We start from the raw sequence: 13,187 nt of genomic DNA on the forward strand, positions 1-13,187 counted from the left end.
TTCACAGAAACCATACGAAAAGGATGTTTCGATGTCTGATGATCTACGAAGGATTTCAGAAAGCGTTAACAGACGCTGTGCCGGAAACAACGTTGAGGCACATCGAGAAGACCTTGAAGACCCTTTAATTTAGTTGATCGTTTCCGTCGAAAATGATCGTGCGATCGATAAGATCGAAATGATTTCGAGACGCGTAGCGCCACCTGGATTTCGTCCATCGAGTTGCCCGTCGATTCGAACTGTTATTTCGCGTCCAGTAGCGCGTCAGACGAGACCTAAAGCGCACGGAGAGAAATTTTAGATAAGACATTTTTTCCACACTCGCTGATATTTCTCTCCGGGTACGAATCTATGGTTTTTCCTCCGAATTTAATCGCACGTTTAGCCATGCAAAAGAAGAAAATACGATCGTCCTGCTAGTCGACTGATATCCGTCTGTAACGTTTTGATACTCAAATGTACATTCGTACATTTCTTTTTATACCGTGCAACAAGCAGTATACTCGCGCGTTACGTTCAAATGAGAAACGCTTATTTACATAACGTGGATTTTTATGAATATATTTTTCGTACCGGACGCGATTCTACCTTGTCTTAACACTCGTTTTCGATTTTCGGTTTCAGGTGTTTCGGGAATTCGCCGATTTCATTTTATAAAATTGTTCTCTTCGGGAAATATGTTTTAATCGAAGAAACTCTGAATATAAGAAATTCACATTGTGTAAATAAACCTTCCTATATTACGCAGTATAGCCATTGCTCTGAAGGCATAGCGAAGATAGCAAAAGTAGAATGTGTAAAGACAAACTTTTTAAATATGATAATAAACGAAAAATTTAATCGATCGATACTTCTGTATGATTTTCGATTTAATATAAAATTTGTTGCTGACATGACACTTGAATTTGGAATCTTAGTGCCTTGACCTGTGCAGATAGTTTACACGATTTCGAAGCACCATCAGTTTATAACGTCTTAATGCGTTCTTTATAAAATTTGGTAATACAGTACTAATTAGATAAAAATTTAACTTCGGAAAATTTCTATAGAAATTTCACAGATCGTTGCTCTATTTTACGCCTTTTCCCATTTGAAGAGGTACTCGTCTTTATATACTGTTAATAAAATAAAATGTGATATACGTAAAGAAACGATATTAAGTTTTATTGAACAATTAATTATAAGTTTCTTGTTGGTAAGCTTGAAAATTTTAGCTCAAGCAGAGTATCTCAAAGAATTTTTACCTTTTCTTACTTCACCAACTCTTCTACAAGGAGTTGCAGGAAGAAAATTATGCATGATTTTCCTTGAAGAAAGGAAAACATTGCTCATGGCAATGATTCCATTTCAAAGGTTTTTGAGATAATTTAAAATAAATACTAGATAATTTGAATATACAATTGAAAATTTTATAAACGCAAAAGAAACGACGCTGTTTTCGATGTAAATACATAAATAGTTGTGTACAAATCGATGAAACAACGTGGAACTTGCTCAGAATGGGTGAATTCGATCCAATTTCATAATTTATGAACTGAAGTGATAACCAAGCGAACCGTGCAATTGATTGACCGTCCCTCGTCGTAGTGCAATAAATTATTTATAATGTTTGTATTTATATATCGTACGTATTTAATCATAAATACATCGCGCATACGTGTAATACTAATTTATTGAACAAATTATATATTGTTAAGTAATAAAATTAATATTATAATGCGACCCCATATTTTATCGTGAATTTTTGAAGTTTGTTCTTTGTTTTTTTTTTGTTTTTCAAACAGCAGAAGCACCGAATCGTAGTGCTTTTTACATTAATTATCAGGATTTCATTTTTCAATAAAATGGAGCAGTCGTTATTGCAGCAAAGTTCGTTAACAGAGAAGAAACTCGAAATAATTGTAAATACCATTGAAAATATAGTAAGTATTCGGCAAGAACTGTTTTATAAACAAAATTAAAAACTCGTTTCCCAATGATCGTAAATGTAACGTTGGTTATTCAAATTTGTAGCATAACTTTCAAGCCGAATTTAAAATTTTATTTTGTTTTAGACAGAAATTTTGTACCTTCAAATTATTTTTTAAGTTTTCGAATAATTTAGATTAGAAAGGACGACATACAGGTGATATTCAAAGTGGAACATAATGGAATTATTTTGGGTGAAAGTACTCCTGTATTCGTGGAAGCAAATTGCGATGAGAAATTATCAGTTCACGACGTCGATTTCGTAGTCTATTTGCCAGTTATTATAAACGATCGAGAAAGTCTTGATTCAATTGTATCGACTCCAATTTTAAGTAAAAATTAAAATGACTCCCTCCTTAATAATATAGTTAACCATACCGTCATTTATATACTTTATTTACAAGTAATGTTTTACTTGCAGTAAAGGTTGAGTATATCGCAGAAAACGAAGAAGAAGAAGAACGTTCTACCGTCACTATCAGCGAAGTTAAAAAACGATCGATATTTACTACCAAGTCTGCGTCTACACTTACGCCGAGATTATTGGGAATCTGTAATCTCGATCTAATGCCGATAGTATTAGGTGCTGGAAACCTTGTCACTGATAATCTTTATCTAAAAATGTTAAACCAGATTACGAATAAAACTTCTCTTGGTGACCGTGATTTTTTTTAAGTAACGATCGTTTGTTAGAAAATATACAAATCTTTTAGGCGAAGAATATTTCACTGAGAAACTGATACTAGAAACGCCACAGTTTTCTTACGACGGTACACTAACTCCGTGGCAGAATCTCCCCCTTTTGACGGTAAATGTTTTACAAGATGGTATACCGTTGATTCGAACGAGCGAAAAAGTGAATTTTCTTAACATTACGGTGGAGAGTATTTACAATCCGCCAGAATCGTTCACGGAAAATTTGGAGTACAAAGCTGGCACTATAGCGTACATAGATGCTGAGGTACGATGGTTGCCGTATACTGCCGCTGATAAATCTGCGGTTTAACAAACTCATTGTTTGATATCAGGTCCCTGAAAATGTAATTTTCGATCATGGAAAATGGATGAAATTCCGTGACGTCGAAAGGACCAAGCGTTGGAATACATTGAACAATTTTGAAAATAGGTCCAGACTGTCGAAGTATAAACTGGACTGTGATTTTATGGGAGTGAAGAATATGTTTAAGAAGCAGATAAATCTGGCGGTACTATTATTATTAGTTTTTATAGAATACATTCTATATTGCAAATTATTGTTATTTTAGGAAATGGTGTGCGATGACGCGCCACGAATCGAATGGAACGCCGTACATCGATGTATTTTATGGAAAACGGGAATCGAAGCGACGCAAAATCATATTATGAGGTATTAAAAACGCGCTACTTAAAAGCGCTATTAAATCTAGTAAACGAAGGTACTAAAAATTTGAAGGTACAAATATTGGCCATTCCAATTCATAATGACCGAGAAAAACTCTTCGGCGAAGTCTAAGGTCAGCTCATTACCGAAGTCACAGCTATACCAGTGCTACGTTGATGTTTCGGAGCTTCTTTTCCCAGGAAGTAAACCACGTTATTTTTTAAACTAATTCACGAAGACGTCGACGAAGTGTTCATTAAAGAAAAATTCTTCCTTTTGCAGAGGGAAGTTGCCGGATCGTGGGCCAATTGTATACTTATAATGTCACAGATATATCCGAGAAAGTTGGTCTCGAGAATAATATCTTTGTTCCAGAAATGCGGACCAGAGAGACAAAGAAACATAAAACGTCAAAGGTAAAAATGACGGTGTACTTAATTGTCTTTTTTTTTAACGAAATCATTGAATTCTAGAATTCACAGTCAGAACAATCCGAACCGGAAGTTCCCTCGAGTACACCGTTGATGTCAGAAACTGGAGAACCTACCATTATTGTAATCGAAATCGAAGTCTATCAATCTCTCGTCCCTTGTAGAATCATGCAAGACTTCTCGAATTTGTGAATACTGTTATAAATTCCATCGTTGCTGTATTATTTATTTATTTTTATACTGCTTGCATAACTCAATATACTAAAAGGTAAGGTGAGATGATATTTTCACAGAATCAAACTTTTGATTCCGAAAATTGAGAAAAAGACGCCCTACGTCTACACCGGTGACGTGGCAGAACAACAATACAAGTGTTGCGTTCAAAAATTGGTCGAAGTTATCACGGAATGTTATCGAGTATGAATCGTATAAAATATAAAATACTAAAACATAGGAATAAAATATAGATGCTTAGAAAATCGTCAAATGTTAATCAATGGGATTTAAATATTACAATTGGAATTTTCACTTCTTCAAGCTAGGATTTTCGCGATGAAAATGAAAAGAATCCCGAGTTGTTCACAATCGATGGAAAGAATACCGACGAAGAAAAAGAACCGAGAAAATACTGCTACGATTCTAAATTGGTAAATCGATAAATCTATTACGCTGTACAAAATGAGACGAAACGATTTAAATAGTTGCGGGTCACTGTACGTCAATTAAAATCGAAAAATAAAATAATACGTTAAATATGCAAATTTCAGGATGAGTTAACATGCTTCATGCAATATCTTTATAAAACTGGGATATATATATCTATACGTAACACACTGAAAGCGAAAGTCACAATGCTGCTAGATCAAAGGTTCCGGATGCCTTTGAACCTAATTGATTCGAACAAAACTCAAGTACTAACACATATACATATCTGTATATGCGAACGTAATACTATTTTCTATATCGAACGACTTTATTCGCAGAATTTCATCGCATCTGTGTACACGTACTTGGTCGAACAGATGCACATAGCTATCAATAAAATCGTCGAAGGCCGACACGTTCAGGATCTGCCACACGCCGTGAATGCGAAACTGTTGTATTTTTACGCCGAAGAGGCTTACGAACTTGAAGACTTGGATAAAGCGAAGCGTTATTACACGACAGTAAACGCTTAGCTCAGTTTATTCCGTAGTAATAAAGAAAACACGCCGCGCGTTGCATATTTTCACTTTTAATGTACTATGAATAAAATAGTCAAATTTTTTCCCTGTCCCACAACCTTTACGCGAAATTTTTATTATTTCTAGGCAATATTCTAAACATATTAAAATAATGTGTGTCGTATTGGTACCCCGTGTGGATTATACTATTGAATTTAAACAATTGGGTTTAAAATTTACTGGATGATGGTTCTTTCTGCAGGTAATAACGACGTATAAAACTAACCCAGAACCTTGGACGAAGTATGCGATTTTTCTTAAAAAGATCGGTGATACCGAACGCGCGAAACAATGCTGTTTAGAAGCGCTTGCATTAAATAGGCAATACGTGTTCGCGTAAGCAACTTGCTCTTAGATTCTTCCCAAGTCATAAGTTTTAATCACGAGCAAATAGTAAATTCTAGTGATTATAGATTACTATTTTACGCGATGATCCTGTTCGAAGAACAAGAGTACAAACAGGCAGAAATTTTCTTCAGAGCCATCACAGATTTTTATCCAAGATTTTTTGAGGGCTGGGCCATTTTGCATCTTTTCTATTTGCGAACAGAATATTATCCAGGTAGCCCCTTGAATTGTAAAGTAGCTTTTAATATGTATGTAACTATGTATTTAATAAGATCCAATTGTTTGTCAATATTGCAGGAGTAGATCTCACGCTTCGCGTAGCAGAGAAATGTATAAGAGACAAGAATCAAGTAATAAAACTTACCGAAGAACCACTCGCGTGGTTCACGTTTCATTGTCCCGAGAATAATGTCTACATGATGACGACAAAATTTCTATTGAAGTTGAATCTCTGCGAAGTAAAACATATTTTACATAAAGCATAGTACATCCAATTACAGCTAAAAATTAGTTTTGAAAACAATACACCGGAACTGATTGTTACATTGCTACCAACATTAATTTCTTCTTCTTTGAAATATTGTATTACGGTCGTTTGCAGTTTGCAGGAATTGCATTGGCAGAGGAAATGTCTAATTCTAATAGATCTACTCATTTCCTGTACTACATGGCGGTGGAGCATTATTTGTCCGGTAGATTCGAAGACGCGCTTTCTCATTTAGAAGAAATTAAATGCACGTACGGAATGGTTTGTGTCATTGACTTGTGCGATTTAAAATTCTATAGATTGGTTTCATTCTTGATATCGATTTTTCGTAGGATTATTCAATCGGTAGTCTAATGGGTCACTGCTACTTAAAATTGGGCAACAAGGAACAAGCTATAGAATGCTATGAATTTACACGCATGTTGTTCGATAGACCTAACAATTTGCATTTAGTGGAAGTGAGGTAACAACAATACTAATGCTATTTTAATCGCATCAAACATTTCCATGACTTGGAAAACCCATAATGTGTTCATAAGTATAATTTCTTAGACTGGGGTATCATTGTTTCGAAGCTGGTGACTACGAACGCGCGAAAAAAATTTTTCTAAGCGCATGCAAGTCCTCGCCAACTTCGCAAACATGGTTAGGTGCTGGCATAAGTTGCTACGAAGTAAGAGGCAATTCTTTGAATAAACTAAAACGCTTCGATCGATAGAATATAATTTTTTAATGTACTCCGCTCAAGCTGAATGAGTTTCAAGAGGCAGAAACAGCTCTGTCGGAAGCGAATCGAATCGATAATCGCAATCCAGATATATGGGGGTATTTATGTTTGTTGAACATGTCTCTTAGAAGATACGACGAGTTTTGTCAGTGTTATAGGGAAATGATAAAAGTGAGTCGTATTTCGAAACATTATTTAATTTATTAAAAGTTTCATTTTTAATATTGAATGGCGTTGTAAACCACAGAAGAATAGACAATGCGTCTGTATTAACAACTTTTATTGTTTATTCTTTTTTTCATGTATCAGAATAATCTTAAAAATAGAAAACTGTGGCTGAGAATAACAAACTCGATGGAGGCTTTGGATTATGCACCACCAATTTTGGTAACAGAATCTGACGATCTTATCGAGGATTATAGCGAAGAGATGTTTGAGGAACAATTTTAAAACGGTAATGGCACTAATATAAAAAAAAAAATAACAAAAAATAAAAAAAGTATGTCTGTAAGAAAAAGATCACAATGGCACTTAACATATGAAAATAATGCAATTTTGCTGAAAAAAAATTAGCGATCGAAAAGAAAAAAAATAGAATTTTATGCGTATAATTTCACGCGTGGAAATATCCAAAAATTTGAACACAAACGTAGTTACATTTCATTAAAGAAGCTTCCAAGTTTACCAATTTATTTCGCTAATTTTTTGTTTTTTTTGCAAAAGCAAGATCATAGATAGACAGATCCACAAATCATAATTATCTTCATCTTTCAATTATTTTTAATTCCTTCTTTTCTACGTAATATGTGGCGGTGCGATTTTCATACATTAGCCGATTAGTTGCTCGTGTAAATAAAATTGAAAACATAAAGCAAAAAGTTAACAAAAATATTATATAATAAAAAAAAAGAGAAACATACAATAAATAATCTTTTAGTAAAAAGATGTAAATAAATATGTATATATATGTATAGACTATAAAGTATCATAACATTGATCCTTGTTTAAGATCAAATAAACATAGTGTACCGTTTAGAATATTATACGTGACTGTTGCTTTTTGAATCAACAGCTCTCGGGATATCGACGTATTAATTTTTCTTCTTTTTTTCCTTCTAGGATATTTAAAAGATATACACATATAAATGTCTAATATATAGCTAATCATTATAGCCAATTATAAAAATATTATTCAAGTGCGATCTATTGTCGTAGAATTTTATACAAAATATCAGAAATTTGAGTCGTGATTTTGTTTTCTACGTACACGAAAGCGCTGTAACAATTAACTTCGAGTGCGTTAAATCCTTTGCGGAATTTCATCTCACAAAAACAGAAAAATAAAAGTAAATTTTTTACAACGTAAAGAATATTACACTTCGGTTGAATTCATACACTATTTCGTACGTATTTAACAAAGAAAAAGAAACAGCTTTTCGTTTATAACGACAGTATCGTAAGAAAATGACAGAAGTAAAGCCGTAAAGGATTAAACAAGTAACATCAATATGATTGTGCGCAATTAGTATCACTTAGTTAATCAGCGAATTCCGAAAGCGTAGTTTTGAAAGTATCTAAAATATCTTTTAATAATCTTGACCAACAGACTCAACAATTTATGACGATATTTCTAATTCTCATGGACGACAATGAATCAATAAATTAAACGTTAGTTTTCTTCTACTCTCGAAAATTGCTTAAGAACGATAAGAAATTCAAAAGTAACAATCTAAATTCTAATAATTAAAAGGAAATGTGACGATGTCTGTCGTTGTAAAATCTACTCCTGATTATGTATCGAGAGAATATTTTCGACAGAAGCGAGCAACAAAAATGTTTTCGATACCAAAAAAGATATCGATATAATCGATTCGATTGTGTTATTGATAACTGATACTGTTTTCTTATTGTAATATTTTACAGTTCTTCCTCCACATCTTGTATCTTTTCCGTTTTCTCTTTATTCATTTCCGTCGAATCTCCATTCACGCTCACGTCGCTAAGAATATTATCCGCATTTACTTTCGAATTCGCAGCGTTCTTTAAATTTATATTAGAGTTGTCAACGCTTTCATCTGTTTTTTCACCTGCGATCGGTGCTTTTTCCTCTATTAACTCGTTGTTAATTGATTGATTCTTAGCTTCTATCACAGAATATGTTTCGATCTCCGAAAAAATAGCGGCATCGGTTGTCGCTAGTGCACTTCGTTGTTCGGTATCTTCATTTTTGATATCATTAAAGTTATTATTTGCAATCTGTTCAGTGACTTGTTCCGACGATTGCTGATCATCTTTGCTCGAATGAACTTCTAGCTTAACGTTATTATTGGAGATATTTTTTTCGTTTGGCACAAGCTCCTGGTTGACTTGTTCCAATGACTGTTGATTATCTTTGCTCGAAAGTGCTTCTTCTCCTAGTTCAACGATATCGTCAGAGACATTATTGCTTCCGTTTGGCACAAGTTCCTGGCTGACTTGTTCCAATAACTGTGGATCATTTTTGCTCGAAAGTCCTTCTTCTTTTAACTGAACGATATCGTTAGAGACATTATTGCTTTCGTTTGGCACAAGTTCCTGGCTGACTTGTTCCAATGATTGCTGATTATCTTTGTTCGAATATGCTTCTTCTTCTAGCTCAACGATACCGTTGGAGACGTTATTGCTTTCATTTGGCACAAGTTCCTTTTCGCACTTAACATTATTCGGAACCAACGCCTCGGAAGACATATTACAGTTTTGTAAATCGTCCGTTAAATTATTTACAAGCAGCTGCGAATAATCACTTACGTTCTCGAGACTGTTTATATTTGTATCATCTTTGGTAATCCCATCAAAATTTTCTATATGCGACAACGTAGTCAAAGAAGTTTCTCCCGTTTCCTGTTTTGCTGTTGTATCGCTTGCAATCTCCTTCTTATCAGTTTGTTCTTCACTCTCTGTATTAGATACTTTAATCTGATCAAATATTAGAGCGGATTTGGATGTTTCTAACGTCTCGCTATTCTCAATTATAACGTTATTTTCATGTTCCGTTGAATCGTTATTCAAGCATTCGCGAGTTTCGCATTTTCTCGGGACATTCTCGTTCGAGGGATCCTGTTTCATTGCATTTACGTTTCTTCTCATGAGCTTCGGTGATTTAGCAGAATGAGATTTTTGCAAATCTTTCTGCGCGTAAGATCTAACTTCGCTTTCATGATGCCTCTGAGAATTAGTATCATTATCTTCTTTTCTCATTTCTTTCCTCGGATTATATAAATACTTTGATTCGCCGTCCTTCTTTTTCAGAGATTGAGACCTTTTCACATTGGGAGACTTCTGATTATTGAAGTAGGTTCCCTTTGACTTATCCTCAAATGACTTTTGACGAAAGAAAGGCTCAACTTCTGACATTGGTGCTTCGGTATCCAAATAGCTACTATACGTAACGCGAGACCTCTGTCGTGGCCCGACTCTCCCAGTTCCAACTATATTTGGCGTGTTCACTAAAATTTACAAGCTATAGTAAAATAAGGCAATTAAAAGAAAATAAATACCTCGAGCATTTTTACTGGTAGTTCATAAATATTGGGTTGATTGATGTTAGTTTTTACGAAAAAAATTAACAAAATTCGGGAGAATGGAGCCATATGTTTTCTCGGTAGAGGGCAAACATTTATGTATTTCGATACTTTAGCAAAAGATTATGTAAAATGTAGTTAACAAAATACCTTTAACGCTCATCATCGGACCTTTCGATACGTTGCTTTGATTAACTGTAACCTTGATACTTTTATCAGTTGCAGTAACTGTTCTTCCTTCTGAAGTTGGAGACAATGGAATTTTTGCTGGCATCGCTGCATTGTTTCTATGTTGATCGTATGTATTGTGAGATCGGTTCTCGTAATTCCCGTAAAAGTTCTTCGACGAACCACGATGAGAACCGCGACTTCCGCCTCGGGTATGATTAGCATATTCATTATCTATAAAGAATATGATTTAATACTGCAATTCATACAATGCAAGGAAGATTAATTATAGACTATACATACTATTCGTATAGTATCTCCTATCAGAGTCTTTATGATCTTTCTTTGCAAAGTCTGCCAATACGGGCCTTGTTGCTTTCTTCGTTACGTCGTCTATAATATGCATCTGTAACGTAAAGTTACAGATGATACGACATACTCTTAGAAGTGTTAAGAATTTGGTGATGTTTAAAATTTTTATTTATGTTTTACATATATTTATTTATGTTTTGCCAAATAGAACGAAGGTGCGATCATACTTTATCATTATCCCATTCTCTGCGCCAATTGCCTTCCGCCGTTCTTTGCCTGCTGATGCGATCTTCGTCGATACGATTCCGTTCTGCTCTCCATGCATCATATCCTGGTTGAGAGTCATCCCTGTAGTTCCCTTTATATACTTTACTATCCTGCATAAAGTTAAATTTCTTTATATTTTACAAAAGTAACTAAATTTACGAAAACAATATTATTACACACTTTCTGTATGCTCTCTCTTCCACCAGTTTTCTTCCTGAAACTGCCTCTTATTACTTTATTGTGAGATCTATTTCCAGAAGTTTCTTTTGCATGCTCCACACCTGGTTCTTCTCGCTCTGAATCAGCCAGGAAATTGTATTTAGGATCTGGTGGTGGTCCTTCTCCCTATAATATAATATAATTAAACAAAAGTTTAATATAATTGCAGTGATTATAGGCATTTTAAGAAATTCTGTATGAAATCTTGTTACATACTTGAGCAAATGAGTGTATCTTCTTTCCTTCGATAATGTGAGATTGTGGCATGTACTCGTGTTTTTCTTTGACTGGTTTTTGTTTGGTTTTAGGTGGATTTGAAAATTCTGGGGGTTCCCTCCTTTCTGGCCAGTCTGATGATGGCACCATTTGCACCAAAGCATTTAATTTTGCTGCATTCTTTTTATCCTCTTCCACTTCCTGACAATGAAGTACATTGAGTATAAGGTGACAGAGTACAGCTACATATTGAATGACTTTAAAGATATATTACAATACAATTGTAATTATATTTACACAACAGATAGGTATACCTCATATCTTCTTTTAATTTCTTCATTTTGTTGCCTAATTTTATTGATTTTTTCTTCAAGCGCGCTAGATGCCATCTGCAATATCAAAACCAAAAGAAACACAGATTAAAACTTCATTTACTAATACACACTGCTGCTTATAAATATGGGACTACTTAATCTTTAGATTATTAACATAATTTCTTTAAAATGACCCAAGAAAATTATTGAATAATTGGAGGTCACAGATTTCAAAATATTTACAATATTTCGTATTTCTCTTTGGAATCATTGAAAAAAATCACAAGTTCAAATAACCTGTTTCTTTCACAATACAGAAACAGTTTTCGTCTGTAGTTATTTCGTTCGAAAAAATGTAAAAAATTCGGATTAATCGTCGTACGACCGTTTAAAAACTAAACAGAAATTGAGCGAAACAAGGGCATTAAAATTTCAATGGATTAATTGTAAATATTGAGGCAAAGACATTTATTCGTGTCACGTTCTAATGTTCTATACTGTAAGGAATTTCACGTTCGAATTCCATGCTCCCTAAACGAAGAATACAAACTACCGTACACGATAGAAAGCATATTCGACGTAATATTTTATTTTTGCATGAAAATGAATAATACTTATAAAAAGAATGAAGTTTCTAGTGGAACAAGATTAATCAATGGCACAATCTGCTGCATATCACGTCGAAACAAATATTTGCATCGCTTCTGTAACAAGCTTATTAATATAAATCAATTTCAATCTCCTTTGGCCACCAAAACATGTCATTTATTTATAGCAATAGATATTACTTTCTTTTTAATAGAATTTATCGTATCCGTATATAGATATGCATATATACATATACACATATACGTATATATATACTTATTGGTTTACGTAAATCAAAAAATTTAACGTGATTGAATGTATGTACATTTCCTATGGAAGGTTTACAATTGAATCAATATATGTGTTGAGAATATAGGTTATATACGCGTATAATGTCTAATCCGTTTTGCGGGGAATGCAGTCATTTCTACGAGAAAATCGTTTAATGTAACGATATAGTAAGAATATTAAAGTGTAGATAGGAACGTACGATTGGAAATAGAATGGACGCTGTCAGAAGAGAAAAATTAGAACATTACGGATAAGCGTATTATATAGTTCAGTTAAAAATTAGTCACATATGTCACTACCGAGCACTATGTAAGTATGTACCCTTATTTTTCCTAAGAGAGACACATTGGCACGACACGCAACACTCACGAACACTCACGGATGTTCTCGACCGAGTAAGAAAAATTATTGCGGTTCAGTGGTTTTCAATTCTGAATTCATAATTTAATTTTAAAAAGACTGCTCAGGAATGTACCGCCCTCTCAAGAGAACCCTGCGAGTTAACATATTTAAAGCAATTTTGCATAATAATATCTAAATGACGACATTCGATCATCCAATCATTCGAAATTTATCAATAGTACTTGAATACCAATAACATTCAAATACTTAATATAAATACTAAACTATTCGAATAATCGTATCCCTGCTTTGAGCACAGCAAAGTGTTGAACCGCGAAAATTGGATTGCCTAAATTTTGATAACGA

General features: G+C 34.0%; 3 protein-coding genes across 6 annotated transcripts in view; 2 read left to right on the forward strand and 1 right to left on the reverse strand.

The window, feature by feature from the left end:
* LOC143340802 (uncharacterized) overlaps positions 1 to 2,254 on the forward strand; it is a 29,574-nt gene extending 27,320 nt beyond the window's left edge. Inside the window, exons 27-28 of one of the 2 annotated variants that reach the window (XR_013079509.1) lie at positions 8 to 341; positions 625 to 2,254. Coding sequence is in view for 1 of the 2 variants with exons in the window: in XM_076763113.1 (XP_076619228.1) it covers positions 8 to 128 (121 nt within the window). In the remaining variant the exon portion in view is untranslated. Of the gene's footprint in view, positions 1 to 7 lie in introns of both variants that reach the window. The other variant, XM_076763113.1, reaches the window with a different exon arrangement.
* LOC143345048 (cilia- and flagella-associated protein 70) lies at positions 1,845 to 7,473 on the forward strand. The gene is made up of 21 exons (XM_076771775.1): positions 1,845 to 1,922; positions 2,105 to 2,300; positions 2,390 to 2,551; positions 2,682 to 2,929; positions 2,997 to 3,173; positions 3,234 to 3,334; positions 3,401 to 3,531; positions 3,611 to 3,756; positions 3,802 to 3,947; positions 4,053 to 4,176; positions 4,302 to 4,406; positions 4,527 to 4,670; positions 4,743 to 4,925; positions 5,185 to 5,318; positions 5,396 to 5,544; positions 5,628 to 5,788; positions 5,932 to 6,078; positions 6,150 to 6,280; positions 6,370 to 6,490; positions 6,566 to 6,715; positions 6,854 to 7,473. The coding sequence occupies exons 1-21, from the start codon at positions 1,845 to 1,847 to the stop codon at positions 6,992 to 6,994; spliced, it is 3,075 nt and encodes a 1,024-aa protein (XP_076627890.1). The 3' UTR covers positions 6,995 to 7,473.
* On the reverse strand, positions 6,726 to 12,893 carry LOC143340815 (uncharacterized). 3 transcript variants are annotated; one of them, XM_076763146.1, is made up of 8 exons: positions 12,801 to 12,893; positions 11,601 to 11,675; positions 11,287 to 11,487; positions 11,032 to 11,196; positions 10,812 to 10,961; positions 10,576 to 10,678; positions 10,255 to 10,506; positions 6,726 to 10,029 (listed from the first exon to the last, which is right to left on the reverse strand). In XM_076763146.1, exons 2-8 carry the CDS (start codon positions 11,673 to 11,675, stop codon positions 8,462 to 8,464), a joined length of 2,514 nt encoding a protein of 837 aa, XP_076619261.1. In that variant the 5' UTR covers positions 12,801 to 12,893; the 3' UTR covers positions 6,726 to 8,461. The 3 variants fall into 3 exon arrangements, with proteins under 3 accessions (XP_076619261.1, XP_076619270.1, XP_076619278.1); XM_076763155.1 differs by having other exon boundaries at positions 12,679 to 12,861; XM_076763163.1 differs by lacking the exon at positions 12,801 to 12,893 and adding an exon at positions 12,514 to 12,534.
* Between the last annotated feature and the right edge of the window lie 294 nt (positions 12,894 to 13,187).

This window comes from Colletes latitarsis, chromosome 1 (genome assembly GCF_051014445.1).
Source record: "Colletes latitarsis isolate SP2378_abdomen chromosome 1, iyColLati1, whole genome shotgun sequence".
Classification (NCBI taxonomy): Eukaryota; Metazoa; Arthropoda; class Insecta; order Hymenoptera; family Colletidae; genus Colletes; species Colletes latitarsis.

Coding starts and splice junctions, on each gene's coding strand:
- LOC143345048 (XM_076771775.1), top strand. CDS start 1,845: ATGGAGCAGTCGTTATTGCAGCAAAGTTCGTTAACAGAGAAGAAACTC. Junction 2,552..2,681: donor TCTAATGCCGATAGTATTAG/GTGCTGGAAACC, acceptor CAAATCTTTTAG/GCGAAGAATATTTCACTGAG. Junction 6,716..6,853: donor GTTATAGGGAAATGATAAAA/GTGAGTCGTATT, acceptor TTCATGTATCAG/AATAATCTTAAAAATAGAAA.
- LOC143340815 (XM_076763146.1), bottom strand. CDS start 11,675: ATGGCATCTAGCGCGCTTGAAGAAAAAATCAATAAAATTAGGCAACAA. Junction 11,488..11,600: donor AAATTAAAAGAAGATATGAG/GTATACCTATCT, acceptor CTTCATTGTCAG/GAAGTGGAAGAGGATAAAAA. Junction 10,507..10,575: donor TAGGAGATACTATACGAATA/GTATGTATAGTC, acceptor TATTCTTTATAG/ATAATGAATATGCTAATCAT.